The sequence below is a fragment of the Serinus canaria genome, chromosome 2 (assembly GCF_022539315.1).
Source record: "Serinus canaria isolate serCan28SL12 chromosome 2, serCan2020, whole genome shotgun sequence".
Taxonomy (NCBI): domain Eukaryota; kingdom Metazoa; phylum Chordata; class Aves; order Passeriformes; family Fringillidae; genus Serinus; species Serinus canaria.
The window spans coordinates 138,028,250-138,046,717 of record NC_066315.1 but is presented as its reverse complement, the minus strand read 5'-3'; the positions used below and the strand labels follow the sequence as shown (position 1 = coordinate 138,046,717).

At 43.9% G+C, this 18,468-nt stretch overlaps 1 protein-coding gene across 1 annotated transcript in view; it reads left to right on the top strand.

Moving 5' to 3' along the window:
• Nucleotides 1–7,537: 7,537 nt before the first annotated feature.
• Nucleotides 7,538–18,468, top strand: part of SAMD12 (sterile alpha motif domain containing 12) — a 176,035-nt gene continuing 165,104 nt past the window's right edge. Inside the window, exon 1 of the mRNA XM_030226894.2 lies at nt 7,538–7,654. Within this exon, the coding sequence (XP_030082754.1) occupies nt 7,642–7,654 (13 nt within the window). The 5' untranslated portion in view covers nt 7,538–7,641. The remainder of the gene's footprint in view (nt 7,655–18,468) is intronic.

The window sequence follows — 18,468 nt, the reverse complement described above, 5'->3', positions numbered from 1 at the left end:
CCACACTGCACAGGTTCATGTATTTCTTGCCAGGGAGACCTAGAAGAGTTACAGTGCTACCTAAAGCTTTATTTCTCAGAAGTCATTTACACCTGTAACAAAAGTTACAAGTACAAATTTAAAAGCTATGTTGCAGAAGTGTAAAAGTTTGCAGCTGGTCATCAAGAAAAGCTGCATGTGTTACCCAAATCTGAGCACACTGAGCACAAATATCAGGGCACACACTAGCCAGTGTCTAAAGTGGGAGCGTAGCAGGAGTGGTTTGAAAGCTCAACCAGTAAAAACCAGTATAGTAGCTCCACTGCAGACCTGGTCCAGGGTCCTCAAAACAGCAGAGAAGAAAATTGCTATAATCAGGAGGAGACACTGTCCAAGCATGCAGAGGTGGTGTTAGGAATGCCAAAGCCACCTGGGGATGTGTCTGCATAAAGGACAACAAGAAGAGCTCTACATTTATGTTAAGAGGAAGACTGGGGGAAAACACGGGCCTGCTACTAACTGGATAACAGGCTATAGTGACCAAGTACATCAAAAAAGCCAATGTACTCAATGCCTTCTTCACTTCATCTTTCCTTGTAGGATCACCCTTCAGGAATGACAGGCCCCTAGGAGCAGCGAGAACTGGCACAAGGAACACAGACCCTGGGGTGGACGAGGATTAAATCAGGGAACATTTAAACATACTCATTTAAACCATCACAGGGCTTGATGGTTTGCACCTGTCAGGTGCTGAGGGAGCTGGCAAACACCAGTGCAGGATGACTCTCAATTATCTTTGAAAGCTCATGGCAATTTGGGAAGATTCCTGATGACTGAACAGAGCAAATCTGGACAACTGCAGGTCAGTTGGCCTTGCCTTGATCCTTGTGAAGGTGATGGAATGGAGAAACTAATCTGGGAAACCATTTCCTGTATTTAGGATAGGAATGCCACTGTACTGGAATCCATGGTCAAAATGGATTTGTAAAAGGGAAATCAAGCCTGACTTGACATTCCTGACCTGACAGCCTCCTATGAAGAAATGACTGGCTTTCAATTCTGTGTCCAGTAACACTGTCTTATAAAACTGATAAAGTACAGGCCAGGTAAGTGGTTGGTGAAGTGGACCAAAACTGTCTGATAGGCTGAGCTCAAAAGCATTGTCATCAGCAGCACAAAGCCCATTGGGAAGCCAAACATTAGTGGCCTACTTCAGGGGCTCATACTGGGGCCAGTACACTTCTGTCATTAATGAACTGGGATGATGGAACAGTGGGCACCTTCACCAAGTGTGCTGATAATCTCAAACTGGGAAGAGTGGCTGATACACAGGATGGTTATGCTGCCATTCACAGGAGCCTGGACATGGTGGAGCGTGTCCATTGAGGACCATGAAGATGATTAAGTAGTACCATCTTCAGGAGTATTTCTTATTTAAGAGGAGGTTAAGAGAGATGGGCCTATTCAGTTCATAGGAAAAAAGTCTTTGGGGGCATCTCATCAATGTGTATAAATGCCTGATTGTGGGGAGTAAGGAATTGGAAACAGATTCCTCTCAGCAGTGTCTCAGAAACAAGGCAATGGCCACAAACTGAAAAACAGAAAATTCCATTTAAACGAAAAAAGAAACTCTGGAGAGATCAAACACTCCGAGTTTTGGAGCAAGTTGCCCAGAAAGGCTGTGCAGTATCCACCCTTGGCAATACTCAAACCGAAATAGACATGACCCTGAGCTCTAGCAGCCCCTGCTCTGAGCACAGGTTTAAACTAGATGATCCCTAGAGCTGCCTTCCACCCCCAATGGTACAGGTTTAAACTAGATGATCCCTAGAGCTGCCCTCCACCCCCAATGGTACAGGGTTAAACTAGATGATCCCTAGAGCTGCCCTCCACCCCCAATGGCACAGGGTAAACTAGATGATCCCTAGAGCTGCCCTCCACCCCCAATTGCACAGGGTAAACTAGATGATCCCTAGAGCTGCCCTCCACCACCAATGGCTCTATAATTAAGTACTTGCAGGTTACTTACACCACTGAATTGTTCCAGGCCACATCAAGTTGCAGTTCAGCAAACATCAGCATTAGTCAGAATTGTTTAAACAAGTTACCCAGCTGTTTGCTAACTAGTTACATGAAGCTGCTATAGTAGACTGCTTCTCCAGTTCTCTTTAAATACAAATCCTCTATTAGGAATGGTTCTTCCACTTTTTATGAGGAACAGTTATGTGGTAGGGTTCAGCAATTCACTCTCCAATCATGAACAAGGAGGGTGCTCAATGTGTTACTTTTCTCTGCAGGAAAGGGACACAAACACTTTTCAGGAGAGCATGAACCTCATTCACTGCTCTCAGGTCTCCAGTACCAACTAACATGTCTGAAGCTATCACTGAAACAGCCAAATTCTGCATCAGTGGCACTACCCTCTCTTGTTCCCACCTCACACCACGCAATTCCTTGTGCTACCACACTGTTTGGGCAGTCACCAGTGAATGAGACTAGGTAACTCATGGGTGTAGCACTCAACAGGCTTTGCACTAGATTTCAGAAGAAAGGAGGGCTGTTCAAGGTTAATGATAGCAGGAAGATAAATCCACCACTTTCGATAGAAGTGCTAGTCCAGGTCAAGTAAAAGCATTCATGAGATCACAGCATGATTCAGGGTAAAAGGAAGCACAAGAGATCTGTATCCCAGTCTTCTGCTCCAAGCAGGATCAGGTGCAAGATCTGAGCAGGCTGTTTATGGCTTTGTGCCAGTTGGGGCTTGGGAATCACCAAGGATGGTGGCTGCAAAACTTTTCTGAGCACCAACCTGCTCTATAAATTAAGTCCACCAAGTGAAAAAGGCTTTCCTTATACACAGCCTGAACCTTTCTTTTTTCAGCCCATGCCCAGCTTCTCCCAGCCTTGCCCCTTTTACAAGTGGAAAAGCCTGACTCAAAAAGCTGCCATGTGAGGCAGTCACAGCTGTGGTCTCTGCCTGCAGCCCTGCTGCTGCTTTTGACTCTACTGCTGGGAGAGTTGTCACAAACTTGCTTTGGGAGGAGAATCTGCAGCATGCCTCCCCATTTGTATAAAAATTATCTGTAGTTTACCATAAAGCAATGAATGGAGTAACCCATCAAAACATTTGATGATTGAAAAAGTCAGTACCATTCTTTGTGCATAAGACATAGGTATTATTGGAAAGTAGAATTAACTTCACACTTATAACAGGAGTGACGTTTTTATACAGTGCTGTCTGCCTCAGACATGTACAGATCATATTAACCCACCCACTTCCCTTCCCTGATCTTCTATCAAATGAAGTGAAACACAAAAAACTTTTATGAATCTTCTGGGTATTTTAACATTCACATACTATTTTTTGTCCTTGAAATTGAGAGCAGGGAACATGATTCTTTAGGAATATTTTAATTTATTAAAAAAAAAAAATAAATCACTGAAAAAAAAAATCAGAGAAAACACCAGATAATGCTGCACTAATGATAAAACACACCTTCCAGACATCTTGTGATGTTTTTTGAGTCTCCTACAAATCCCTAAATGCACTTTCTGTAGTATTATGGATTATCATGCAGAATATTTTTGACAATGTAGGAAATGTAGGTGTGTAATATAAGCAATACTCAAAGTATATTTCAGCAACAGTACACAGAAATAATATTAATTATGTAATTAGACTATTACATTAGTAAAATCAGAATTTCATTGCCTTAGTATGTATTACATGTATTTTAAACATGTTTATCTACATTTTCCTTACCTAATAGCTCTTCTGAAGTCATTCTCAGACACAAGAACACTCCTTCTGAACATTAGCACTTACACTTAGACATCTACCATACCTTGGGTCATTTTCTGCTAGTAAGCCTGGATCCACACTAGCATAAGAATCTGCTTCCATGGATCAGAGCACAGGACTTATACCAAAAGTCTGTTTCTTCCCTTTTCTCCATATATGCTTACATGGGTTAAAAATTTAGTTAAAAAAACAAACCAAACACCTATGCACCCAGCATTTTCTCCCTGTGCCTTCCATGTATTTGTATGCTTCTCAGCAGGTTTCTTAAGAAATGCCACTTCATAGAGAAAAAAAGAGAATCCAGAAAAACCCCACACCCTCCTCCTCTCACTCCAGATCTGGCACCCACTATTCCTCAGGCTCTTTTTTCAGCTCTGTGGCTGACTCTGACAAAGGGAGGGGAATCGGAAGGGAATTTTCTACTCACTGCTTCCACACCTGAGTTTCCACCTACCTCCTTAACTGTAGTGCCCACAAAACTTTCTTGTTTTTCGTTAGCAAACAGGTGCAGCTCCTGGCCTAGGGTGTGTGCTGAGAGTATGTGTGAACCATCCACAGCCTTTCCCTTTTCTTCTTACCTCCACCTACAGCCCTCTGCACTGGCAGAGGCCCTGTAGTGAAAAGCCCCACTTCTCCTTCCCCATCAGTATCAAAACTGTAGAGTCCTACACATGTTCCTGCCACACCTTCTCCCAATCTCAACATACTTCTTATCAGTTACCTTTGAAATACACACCCATTTCACATACTCTTTCCCAGGAATATGCAAGGCAATATGAGTCCAGATACTGAAATTTTAGGCAGATGGTGTGGTCCTGTTTCTGTCATACTTGAGTTTGATGACAAACTTTGAATGGTTTTTATCTCACCATCACAGTTTAGGCCCACTCAGCTAAGCAAATCACAGCCAAAAATATTCAGACATGGCTGTGCTGCTCTTCACTGCCAGAGACACGTGGTGCCTGACTCAAGGTCAACAATTTTCAGGTGTTTCTTAAACTGCTCCCGAAAACTTCTCCTGTGCATGTGGTTTGGGCCAAAAATAATCACGTTTGAAAATCTTGGGTCACAATGATGTGGCAGAAGTACCTCATTAACAAGATCATCAGATGAAGATGAGTGAGAATTTCAGTGTTTTACAGAAAAGACTGAGGAGCATAAGGGGTTGCTTAAAGCTAAATGACTGTTGAATTTCTGAAAGGTGAAAGGGGAATAAAAAGAGAAAAATGATGATAGATGATGTGAAATATACAAGTCTAACATCTTGTTTAGACTTCAGAACTCTTGCAGTAGGGCAATGCTGTTGATGGACATTCATCAACTGTACTTTCATCTGATGTTAGCTGGCAGAAGTCCTATTCAGAAATAATTAGAATGGCTAAGGAGCTGGTCAGCATTGCCTTTTCATCTGGTGACCCAGGGCAAAGTACACAGCAAACTGACTGTGGCTGTGACAAACCAAGTCTGTTTAAAGGAAGTTTGCTACACTTTTAGGAGAAAGTTTAGAAGAAGTCTCTCTGAAGTGAGGCAAGGTAAAATGAGAAGCAAGAAAGCAAGGCAGAGACAGCAAGAAACAGTTCTTTCCGAGCAGAGAAATACAATCTTTTTCTACACTATAATTTAGCAGGGTGTTTTAAGAAGGTTAGCTCACTCTCACCTGATGCTTCTGAAAGCTCTCCTCAAAACAGATTTTACTTTACCATAGATTAATTCAATCAATTCACACACTCCCTTGAATCAATTCACAGGCTCTTTTCTCTAATGAACAACATACACTAAATTAAAGTTTGTCTAGTTTTCACCAGAATTTGTTAAGTTTCTGATGTTTGTAGTTACTGTTAAATATTACATTTCACTAGCTATTAGGTATCACACACTACACCTTTTAGCATCTGTCATGCCTTATTTGCTATCTAGTCACAGCCATAATTTTGCTGTTCTTCAGCAGGCATGAAGTTGTAATTAAAAACTACAGGGCTGTTTAAAGGGCTTAGTAAAATTGATTAAATGATCCCCCCCATCACTGGGGATGTCCTCATGATCCAGAGCTGAAATGTAGCTACCAGTCAGAAATTCAGCATACTAATGGGGATAGGACTCCAGTGCTCCATGTCCATGCCACTTTTAACTCTGAGCCTTGATTTATTCCCTCTATGGCTCCCAACTCATTCCAAACAAGAAAACACTGCTTCACATATGCATTAGCCAGGTAATTACTCCAACATATCCCTAAATACTGTCACAGTCAAAGAAATGACTAATATTTGAATACATGAGCTTAATACAAAATGTTCTCAAAATCACAGAAGCTTATTATGCATTGAAGGCTGTATGTGTGTATTACATACATTTGAAAACTGGGATATTTATGAACATCCTATTTTCTCCACAAAAAATATATGAGCATCAGTCCATTCTGCCAGCATATGTGATCAGGTGTGTGACTGTACTGCACTCAGGAGGACCAGCATATCCTCTCCATTTTTTTACTTATAATGCACTGTGAGTGTGCCTATCATTTTGCAAACACATGAAAGACCAGGCTGCTGCTCCAGGACTCTTGTATCTGGGCTCCTGTACAACACAAAGGCTAATAGTTCAGGTGCTTATGAGAGCAAACAACAAGTCAGGTCTTCAGAGAAAAGTTGGTTATTAGAAGGCTTATGGAAAAAGTTGGGCTTCAAGACATTTCTTATAGGCTCCGAGTTTCCTTCATAAAATAAATGAATACCCGGTTTTTAATTAATTTAGATATTTCAAGGATGTCAAAATTCCTGGGGTTTGTGAAGACCATATTTCCTTGCATGTTGTATATTCTTGTACTCTAATTTGAGATTTGTTTTGCAAAAATAACCTGTCACAAACAACACTTATTAGCCACAACAGCCACTACTAACAAAAAAACCATGTGGCCCTGTTTTTGTGCCCTATCTGGGCTTGCCCTTGTATACTCAGTCCTTTTGCTGTTATTTTCTTGATTTTAATGACATAACTTTGGTGAGTAGAGTAACTCATAGACTGTTTGTGAGTAGTTATTATTTACTGATACACTTAAAATGAAAAAAATGTCTACTTTTGAATGGAAAAAAAAAATCTTCAAAACCTTTTTGATATCTCAAAATAAAACTGAAGAGTGCACAAGCTGCTTTCCAGGACAGATGTCGAGGGCGGCAGGCGGTTTGGTGTAAGATTTCTGGGGACCTGAGGCAATGGCCCTGCTACTGTGTCCCTGATCGCCTTCGTGTTTGGGATTTGTTGTAGTACCTGCCAGAGTGGGTAAGATGGACAAAAGCTGAGGGCCTGACTCGAGGGTGAAGTGCTGACCGATAGTTCCCGGTGCTGTGCCTTTTTCTTTCTCAGCGGACAAACTCCTCCGGCCGGCCAGGGAGTGCGGTGGGGTGGGACGGTGACAGGTCGGGCTTATCCTGGAGCCGTCAGCCTGCATGTCTGAGATCACTGAAACCCTGGAGAGAAACATCACAGATCTGTGAAAGGAAGCTTTCCCGGGGCAGGGTGCCCGCGCTGTCCCTCTCCCACACAAGCCCCGAGGGGTCCCCAGCCCCGCCGCCTCTCGCAGCCCACGGCCAGCCGCCGTGCTGCTCTCCCTGCGGCCGGGGACACGCGGAGGCGCCCCGGGGCCCCGCCGGCGGCAGGGAACGCCCGCCGGTGCCTGGCCGGGCGCCCGTTTCCCGGGACTACGTTTCCCAGGGATCCGCGGCGCGGCCCCGCCCGCTGTCAGCGAGCGCTGCAGGTTGATCGCCGCGGCTGCAGATGAGCGGAGCCCGCGCGGGCGGGGGGGCGGCCGGGGCAGCGCCGCCGGGGCCGGGTCGGCGGCCGGCGCACTATGCGAGGCCGGGAGGATGGCGGTGGAAGGTAAGGGCTTCGAGTCCCCTGCCCGCCGCCCCCGGGGTCCCTCCCCTGTCTCCTCCCCCGGGCACTCACCTGCGCCGTGGCGGGGCTGCTCCGGCCCGGCCCGGTCGGGCGGACAGCAGTGTCCGCTGGCGGGGCCGTTCTGCCGCCCGCTGCCTCGGCCTCGCCGCGGGGCATCCCCGGCCCCCGCGCACCTCGGCCCGTTTGCCCGCAGCGCCGCGGCTGCCCCGGGCCAGGTGCCGTGGAGCCGGGCCGCGGCTGCCGTCCCCGCCCGCGGCGGGGTAGGCGGCAGGGGCTGCCCGGAGGCTTCGATCGGCAACTTCCCGCCGGGCCCGGAGGTGCCGCCTCTCCCGGCAAGGGCGGCCGACCTGCGCCGCCTCCCTCCGGAGCGGCCCCGGCCCCGCGCTCAGCCCGGGCGCCTCCCCCTCCCCGCCGCCGGTCGGTCTCCCGCGGGCGCCGAGACGCCGCCGTCCCTCGCTGCTGTCTAGATCCCCGAAGTGCCCCCAGACCGCGATGCCCACGAAGCTCCAGCCTGCCCCGCATGGGCGCAGAGCTGTGCTCGGCCCCTCCTTCCCTGAGAGGGATGGAGAAGGCAAAGGGCCGAGATGCTCAGCTCCTGGGCAGCCGGGAGCTGTGAGGTGTTCATAAGGTGCCCGGATCCTGGGGAAGTACCCCGGTAACTGAGGAGATAGCTACCAAGAGCTTGACAGGTGGATGCTTTGCTAGGTCTTCAATAAATGCTGGGATCCCTTTAGCCTTCTAACATTGGCTGTGTTTTCCCTTTCCATTGGGTCTTTTGGGAAGTTGGAGGAGACAGGTGTATGAGCAAAGGCATATCTGCTTTGGTCTGCTTCCAAGATTCACTCGGTTTTCTAGTGCTTTAGACTGAGGCAGTGACAGTCCTGGGGTTTGTACCTCATCTTGCTTTATTCGGTGCCCTTGAGAAAATTTAAGAATCCTGTGTAAACCAGCCATCTGACCCCTTCTGTGCTTGATTTAGTGTCTCCTGTGCTTAATTTAGTGTATGACAGTATTTTTGTGTGTTCATCTTGTGACTACCATGAGTTTTGTTTCTCAGTTATCCTGAAATCTACAGTTCCATCAGAGACACTTGCTTTATTGCTGAAAATCATGCTGAAGCTGTCTTTTGCTGAGTACCCAAGTGAACAGCGCAAATGATAGTCCAGCAAAAACTTAAATGTCCTGAAGGCAGTGGGGATCTTAACATCACTGAAAAACAGCTTCCTATGCAAATTCAAATAAAGATAAACAAGACCACTCTGTCTCAAAAGGTGTCTGTCAGCATCCCAAGTTGTTCATCCTAAGTGTAAGCCTCTCCCTAAGGCAGGCATTTCTTAAGCACAGGCTGCTTTACTGAATGGCAGTTTTGAAGACTGAATGATACAAAGAAGGAAGGTAGTGGTCCTGAATAAAAGCATTACTTCGGTGGCAAAAGCATAATGACATGAACTGGGCATGTGTGCCTGGTAGTGGGTAAGTAAGTAAATGGAATGGACTGCCATGCACCAGATGGTTCATTTGCCAGCAGCAACCCCTGGTTCAGTGTGCTCGCTAATGTCATCCCACTTTATTTACCTGAAGTCCTTCTCAGTCTGTTTGCTAGATCTTTTCAGGTCTGTAATAATTCCTGTCATATCTGCAGTGCCCTCCATCTGAGAATCTCTAAAAGCTTTGTAAATATTAATGAAGGAAAGCTCTGCTAAAGCTTTGGGAAGCAGTGCTTTTCCCTTCTCCTGAGATGGAATTTTTTTCTTTAGCTCCTTCCCCCAGGATGCATCCTGCTGTGGTGTGTCAGAAAAGGCATTTTTGTCTGTATATTTTGCATTCCTCCTATTTTGTTTTTTTCTCCCTCAACTTTCTTGCCTTTGCATGATTCTGTTGCCCTCACAGTAACACAGCACTATAACTATTTCAGCACAAGTACCCATGTGGCCATGACTGCTTTGTGCGTTTTGTACTGCATTCACATTTCAGGCCTTTTATTACCCATCATTTTATGTTGGAACCATACATGGAACCATATTGTTTCCTTGTGTGATAGTGCTTAAAAGCTTGTTTTTCTCTTAATGCATCTTCTGCCTTGTTGGAGCCCTAGGTGTGAGCTGTGTTCTGTTCCTGAACTGTGACTTTTGGCAAGGAACATGTGGCATTACAGCTTCTGTTTGGAAAGCTGAGAGGTTACTTGTTCCTCATGACTCCGACCATCACAGTGTACAGACCCAGCTTTAGTCTGAAGCAGAGTTGCCATTGAATCTTCTAAATAGATAGTTTTGTACAAAAATGTCCTGGACTCAGGAAGAGCAGACAGTTGGGATGTTTTGTTTTCTGTTTGTTTGATATGTTTGTTTTCTTTGGAAGCATGCTTTCCTGGTTTGCAGCTTGTGATCTTGAGAACATAACCTGCTGTACAACAGTTTTGGAAGCTTGGAAATAAGGTTTAAACTGAGGTTGTCTGGCCTTCCAGTCTCTACAGTAGTCATCTGGGAGCCTGGCTAGGATGGACTTCCTGGGCTTTCTTTATAGAGTGATGCAAGGCCTTTGAATGGTTGGGCCGAGTGGCTTCTTGTGCAGACTTGTGAGTGGCTCTGGGATGCAGCTGGGGGGAGCGGGAAGGTCTCTGGGGCACGGGGGAGGCAGGGATTCTGCAGCATGGGGATTCTGCAGCATGGGAGTTCCTGACTGGAGCGAACATCCGCTGCCCCACCAGCTTCACCAGGGCTATTGTTCTATGGAAACTGCCTGTTTGTCAGCTTCAGCCATGAACCCAGACTCTTTGTTTTGTTTTTCCTTTCAGAAATGCTCCGTGTGGCTAAAGTGAAAATATTTTGTAGCTTATACTTTTTGGAAAATCTTTCAAAAATTTATCTAAAAAAATGCTGAAATCTGGTTATTTTAAAATCTGGTTATATTAAAGCTGTTTTAGCATGGTATGCTGGGGTTTAGCAACGTCAACAAATGTCCATCTGTTTACTTAAGGAAAATATCCAAACTTTTTAATGGGATAGCTGACAGTGATAGACTTGTGTATATGAAGTAGGAATTTGGGGAATACTGCAGTTCTTCGCCATTCTTTAGTGCCCCAAAAGAGTTTATGGGGACTGGGAGGTCCTTTGGGCTGAACAGTGCCAGTGCTTCCAGACTGATGAAAGGATTGGAGTGTGTGTATGTGGAAAGTGAGTTTGCACTCCTTAATATGAGCCCGTTGAGATGGCAGCACTGCCAAGGTAAGTCTATTTTTAAACTCAACAGTTTTGACAATGTTCCTTTAAGTGTTTTTCTCCTTCTAGTAAGAATGAAAGAACTAGGTCAGAGCCAGTAGAAAAAGGCTTTTGATCTCTGCAACAGTGTTCTCCTTTTTTTTTTTTTTCAGTTTGCTCTTGTGCAGCAGAGGTAAAGGGGAAAAGAGGAATGTTGATTTCTTCCCCCACCTCTCAGTGTTTATTGCACAGGAAGGTGAGAGACTGACAGCACCCATCAGATGATGTCTGCATGCAGGTGATCCCACACAGTTTTGTTGGATCCCCTGCAGCTCTGATCTGTGGTGTTTTTGAGATTCCTTTGCAAAGAAAAGTACTAATTATTTTATGGAGTTCTTTCATGGTAAGTGTTTAATGAAATTTGGTCTAACACCTTTCTTGCTGTGTATAGGCTTTGCAAAGTGCCACAGAGATTTGTTGCAGGTTTTCTCCTGGAAGTTTATGTAAACTTCCAGTCTCCTATGGCTCTTCTGTAGTGGGCTTATGCTATTGAGACCCTGGATCTTCCTACAGGATAGTGCGTTTTACTAAGGAGTGGAGCCTTGCTGACATAAAATGACAATGACTGACCTTACCCCTTGGTAATCCTTAAGGAGACTAAGACTCAAGGTTAGGGCATTATGTGGAGTGGCATCTAGGTTGACTGCTGCAGGGCTGAAGTTATTTGCACCTTGTAACCAACTTCTGTCAGAGTGATCCTGTGCATTACTGCTATGTGATGTACCTTGGTTGAATGCCTCCAGTGCCTAGCAACTCCATGGATATTCAATTCTTCCATGTGTTTCTTCAGAGACTTGAAATATGGTGAGCTCATAGATGTGCTATGCTAACTCTGCCAAGAATGTCAAAGCAAGTTCAGGATCACCCAGAGGACAGCTTTGAAGCAGCTTTTAGTGTAGGTACCTATCATGCTGTTCCAGGGTGTGCCCAAAAGTCCAACCCTTCTGCCAGGTATTCAGTTACTCAACTTCATCTTATTTCTATACCCACTTTGAGCTCAGACTGGGTATGTCTCCATACCTAAGTTTCCAGGGAACATGATCCAGTAGATGGTGTTTCAGCACACTTACTTGCCTATGGAGCCATGTGATTCAAAAATAGCACATGCTTCCATCATGTTTTTGGTTTCTTCAGTAATTTCTAACTACTTCTTAGCCTGAGGGATTCAGTCATGTGGCTTGGAAATAGCTGCCAGTTGGAAGCAGGACTGAGAGAGACATCTCATTTCAACTCTCCCGTTGAAACAGTCACATTGGGTCATAGCAGAGGTGATGAATAAGAGCAGTGCTGGAGGTGTATTGGACAGTGCGGCATAAGATTTGAACATCAGCCTTTGGTCTTGAGTTCTGTGTGTTACTTTCTGACTATTTATTGCAAAAATGCATCAGCTATCATGGGATTCCAGACTGGAAGATAGATCTCCTATCCACGTTCATGTGGCAGCCTTCTTTTTGGGCTGTAACATCTATCCCGTTATTTCTTGCTCAACAATGGCTCAACCTCCTGCCCAGCCCCACATTGTGCATACAGCTTCATGGTTGTGTATGCTTCTCTGCTTTGAACCGCTGCTTAGAGCTTTCCGATCTATGTTGCTACATTTGAAAGGGAGACTGTGAGCGGAAGTTCAGAAGGTGTGCTCCATTGTGGGAATTAGAGGCCCCAAAATGAAGCTGTGGCAACAATGGATCTCCCTGCTATGGAGGGTCTTTGGGTGTATTCAGCTTGAGTGGAGGGTGGGTATTATGGAAGTTATGTGATCATTTTACCCTACCTGCTTTTACAAAGAAATCCATATTAGGCAGGAATCAAGGTACCGAGTATAGACTTGATGTGACATTGTGTTTCCTTTGGATTAAATTTGGTTGTAGGATAAGAGTGTTTCTGGAAACTCAGAAGTACTTTCATATCAGCCAGTTTAGATACAGTTCCTTTAATGTTTGACCTTATGCTTTAAAGTACTTGGAAGAGTTAGAAGCTCAAGGAAGACACTGATTAATATAAATGTACTGGTTCAGTACAATTAAATACCATCATAGGGTTAAAACTTGTCAGGTGGTGGTAATATGAAGGCAAATGGAAGGAGTGATGCTCTAAAAGTTTGTGTGCTTTCTTCACCAAGAAGGGAATGTAAGTGAGCAGATGACAGGAGTTAGACTTTGGATGCATTTCCTAATGTACTGCTGGAAAGTATTGACAAAACCTGTAGTGACATTGTAAGAGCTCATGTTTACTGCTTAAGTGGAAACTATAAAGTAGAACTGTTCTCGAGGGGTTTTGGAGGGTTTTTTAATTTTGTTTTTCTGTTATCTCCAAGCATGGCAGGCAACATCCAAGGAGGTTGTGTAGCATTGTTCCTCTTGTTTAGAGCTGAGTGTGTGAGATCAGGGCAAGCTGCTCAGAGCCAGTCTCTAGTGCTTCGCAGTATTGCTGTGTTGTAAGGGCTGCGGCAAGAGAGCAGCAGGGACAGGCTCAGAGCAAGGCACTGTAGCTGGATGGTGTCAGAGTTGCAGGCTGGTGCTGGTTGTTGAGCTGATAAGTATGGAGAGGTTTCTGTCCAAAATATCTTCTGTGCAGGCTTGCTGGCGGCTGCAGAACACAATGTCTGTAGAGCACTGTAAGTTTTACTTTAGCTCATTGGTCTCTGAAAGTAATACAGCTGTAATACTGCAGTAGAGCTGTGAAAAGGCTGCTTTTCAGTTTACTCAGTATTGAGTCTGTGGGTCTGTTGGGATACTGTGCCTGGTTTTGGAGCCAATTTTCTCTGTTGTCCTGACTGAGACAGCTTTACATTCTTGTGCCCTGTTTTGTCTCTTGCCTGTCTCCTTTTGTCCAGACTGTGTGATCTCTTATACAATGCTCCTTCCTGCGAGCAAGAGAAACTCAGAGTTTAAAACTGAGCAATTCTGTTGTGGGTTATTTCTCATAAAAGCTGTTGCTTTTGAATGGATCCAGGTATTTACCCCTGCAGATTAACAACTGAACAGCTCAGCCCTCAATTATCTGCTCAAAACATGCAGAGAATGTAGAGGGAGCAGTTCTGGAAGGTGTCAAAGGCAAAAGGGCTAAAAAATTGAGTAATTTTGAGGTCTTCTGAAACTGTCTGGTTGGTGCTGGTAAAAATAGCAAGTAAGATCTCAAGAACTATGAGGAGAGCTCTGAACAAGGCAAGGGAGATCTTTGTTTCTGTATCATTGCATATTGTTCTTGAATTGTGTATTGCTCCCTGCACCTTTTGCTTGCCACACCCTAAAAGAAGGAAAGGACTGGGAAGAATACAGAAAAAACAGTCAGCCAGTGAGAGACATGGTGTGTTCTCTGAAGGAAGGTTACAGACTCTATCATTCTTTAGCTTGGAAAAGACATGGGCAGGTTACAAAAATTCTGATTCTTTAACTTGGAAAAGAAATGACCATGGAGAGAATCCTTAGGTCTTGATGAATGGTGTGGAGAAGGTGGAAAAAGGAAGTAGGTCATAAGGCAGAACAATGAAGCTGTGGGATTTTGTGCTTTAAATTAAAAAAGGAAATAGGTTTTCATATAACACAAGAGTTCCCCAAGTGCACTTTTAACCTTGGAGGTTGTTCTTAATGTGCCAAGGCTGGATCAATTAATGTATGTCCTGCTCTCAGGCTGTGGCATAAAGGGCTAGACTTCTAGTCTGACCCAGCTTGATGACTTTTATGACAAAGTCTAGTTCATGTGCCCTGTGTCCAGAACAATTCCACTCACCACAAGAATTTGATTTGCATTGAGTAGCTGAGACGGAAATTTGGTCAGGACAACCCAGAAACAGAGAGGTGGTGGGGAATTAGGCACTGAGCTATAAAAATATTAACAGGCAGGGTCATGATGTATAAGATATGTGCTTTCTTTTTCTTAGTTTATAAGAACTGATACTGCTCTGGAAGAGGAACTGTGTGCCTTGTCTAGTCAGTGGGATTTGGGGAAGGAGAGGCCTGGCGTTAGGCTGCAACTGTAGAAATACCATCCTGGAAAATACTGATTCTCCACAGCAGGTGGGGTTGGAAACACCTGTACTGACCTCTCTAAATGAGGTAAAGTATGATCTGAGAGAGATGTTCAGGAAAACCTGAAGCAGATTAGATCGGCAGATGTCAGCCTTAGTGGCTTCTGCCTTGAGAAGGTTTGATGTTCTCTCACCTTTGCATAGGATCCTCCTTCTCTCTCCAGAAGTGCCCTGTTGCAAAAGGAATACAAAAGGAGTGAAGCAGTTGCTGAGAATAGTTTCATCTTCTGTGTGCAGCATAAGGTAAACTTGTCATTAAAGAGCAGCTTCATTATTTGAACCAGTAAGAATTCACCCTAGTTTATGCTCCTCCTGGATGAAGCAAGGAGGTGTGCAGGAATCTGAACTTGGGCTAAGGTGAACCCTGCATTCAGTTACAGGATCTAATATGCTTGCAGGGAGTATGTGATTGACAGAAATTAGAGTGTGAGGAAGACAGTGTAGATTTTAGTTGGTCTTTAGTGCAGCCCTGTCCATCTTTATATGATGTGCTAGCTCCTGTTCTTCAGCTGAACATTCAGGTTAATACTTCCCTCCATTCCTCCACTCTCTGCCCTGTATTTGTGGCTCTTTTTAAAAAAAAAATTTTCTTGCCACAGAGGGGATTTTGCTTGAGTTGATTTGCTTCTCTGCAAATAACCTAGTAAAAGCAAGGAAAAGACTTTTAATAATGCTGTTTCATAAACATAAAGAAAGAGAATTGTAATGTGCATCAATAGAAGCTTTCTCTCAGATTGTCCTCTGCATGCTCTCGGCTGACGGTTTGTTGCTACACAAATCATCTAGGGTACTAGAGTGAGTAGGATACAGTGGTATGAGCAAGCAGTAGGAGGTGAAGAATTTTACTGGGGGAAGGAAAGAAGGCATTTCCAGACTCTTCAGTTAAGTGTACAAGGGAAGGGATATCCTTGAACAGTGATAAAGGAGGTAACTTCTAGGCAGTTGAGAGAAAGCCAGGACTGAGAACAGAAGTCAACTGCCAGATTTCAAGCTAGTTATGCTAGTGAGGATGAATAAAGATATTTTCCTTTGCATTTTGTAGACTGTGCCTCATCCATGGGACAAGAAATAAAGCCCAGATCCACAGCTAAATTGCAGCCATTTCTGTGCCACATGTTCAAGCAGACATCAGCTTTCATGAGTATGGCAAAGGCAGAGGTCTGTGCAGCATGTGTGGGACAGTGCACATCTGATGCCATAATAAAGACTTAAACTGTTTGTGTCTGAGCTGTTCTTTGTGTGCTGGATAGGCTTGTTAGTGTTTAAAAACAGCTTTTGATGTAATGTTTGCTGAGTATAGAATTGAATAGTAGTACTCTTAGGACTTGAGAAGAGGCAGTCTCAAAAATGTAGCTTGTGGTGAAGCATGACTATCCAACTTCCTAGTCAGTGACTGCAAGACAAGTTTCTTCCAAGATCAGTGGAACTAATGAAGACTCATCGCATACCCAGGTGTGTTATTACTCTTTTCTATCTCTCCATTTTCTCTGTAAAATACTTAGGGCAACAGTGTTACCTGGTTTGGAGTTTGCCTAAATTGGTTGGTGACTGACAGTTGTAATATATGGTGAATACTTTTCTTTGTGAGAGAAAATTATTTCAGGTCTCTGCCTCTCTATCTACCAATAGATTTTCTTTGTTTTTCCTTCATACAATTCTTATCTGTTGTAGCACCCTCTTTACATGCAACTTTGTGCAACTCACAATCTTGAAATCCAGACTTCCTTGCTATTCAAGAGAATCTCTGTAGATGCTTGTACCAGCCTTCCTATTGACTAACTAGTTTGCAAAACAAATGACCAACTATTTTGTATTTTAATCCATTGCTTAAATTGTTTTCTTGTGTGCAGGTGATGCATGTTACTTACTGACCTTTATTACATTGTTCACTAAGATGCATTTTGCTCTAGGTTAATTGCATAGTTCTCTTAGTCCACTTATGTGTCAGTATTCTCCTGTTTATCTGTACCTGTTCAGGATTTGTGGTAAGCCTTATTTTTTCACTGAATAGGTAAATTTTTCAATGAGTCTCTGTTGCTAGCGTGAATTCAAGAGCTGCTTGTACCAAGTGTACTTTTATTAAAACAGAATGAGAAAATGCTTCAGAAATGATTTTGCTCTCCAATCACTGTGTCTGCTTTTTTATAAGGAAATCTTGTTGCTCTTATAAAGGCTGAACTTGCATTACTGAGACACCAAGGTCTGTCTAGCATAGTGATGACATGCAGTCTGTCTCCTGAAGAGCAGGTGTAAAAGAAACTGTTTACAGCATTTGCTAAAGTCTGTACAATAAGAGATAGTAAGTGGAAATTGCCATACATAAAATAAATAGTTTCCAGTAGGAAAACTGTAAAAAAAGGAGTAAGGAAGGTTTTTAGCTGAAGAAACTTAATTACATACATATCCTGGTGGGATGAGGGTCTCAGAAGGCAAACTCAACCCATAGAAGAAGAGAATTTCATATTCTGGGCTTAGTTTTTCTGTTCTGTAAAGAACTAAGGGGTTTCTCTTCTCTACACGCAAGATTTTTTTAGCCATTTAACCAAACTATGAGTTTAGTTTGATTCCAGATATGAAAATGCTGAGTTACTAATTTGGATTTTTTGATATATTTCTGTCATCGTACAAGATTTTATACCATCTTACAGCAAAAGTTTGTTAGAGAAATATATGTGAAGTGTAGTAGCTTGTCTCAGAAGCTACTACTTTTTCTGTGTTCTTCCTTGGCTTTAGTTTTGTGTATTTTTTAATTGTTTCTGGAGGGAGTGAATGGCTTAGAGTAGTAATTGGCTCGATACGATGGGATGACTACCCCATGTCTAGCTAGAGATTTTCAGGGATACTTGTCTCAGGAATGCCATTACCTTAAGTTTTATTGCTAATAGTAATTCTAAAGAGTTAAAAAAGGCAGAAGCCCAACAAGTCACAGTTACAAATTAACATGGCTGCTCCTCCTCTGAACACTTTATCCCCTTCTGCCTCTATCCACTTTCTACACCTGTGTCCCCTTTGCTCTGCCCTTCCTGCCCTCTTGACCTGGCTCAGTGTCCACTTCCTTGCTGCTGGGATGTCACCTATCCTGCCCAGCTGTTGGGCACGTCCCCCTGCTTTAACAGAGACTTGATTGTAAAATTCGTATCTTGTAGGAAGCCAGGTTTTTGTTTAATTGATTAATGATTAGTAGTCATTATAACAGAAGGCTAGGAAGACAAGCAACTCACTGGAGGGCCCTGCAGGTACAGGTGTTTGTCTGTCTGCCAAGCCTTGCTGCCTGTGTCTGTCTGAGCTTTGTATGCAAAGCTCCAGGTACAGCTCATCAGCAGCAGCAGTTTACAGTGCTCTTCACAGCTCAATACTGGCTTCCCTGTTGGCACAGCATGTTTGGAATTGCTTGATGCTGCTTTTTGATGCTGACCAACAGAGCAGATAGCTAGGCATTAATATTATGTCAGTTAAATACTTTGGGATTTCAGCCTTACAGGAGGTTTGTGATAAATTGATGTGACTTGTAA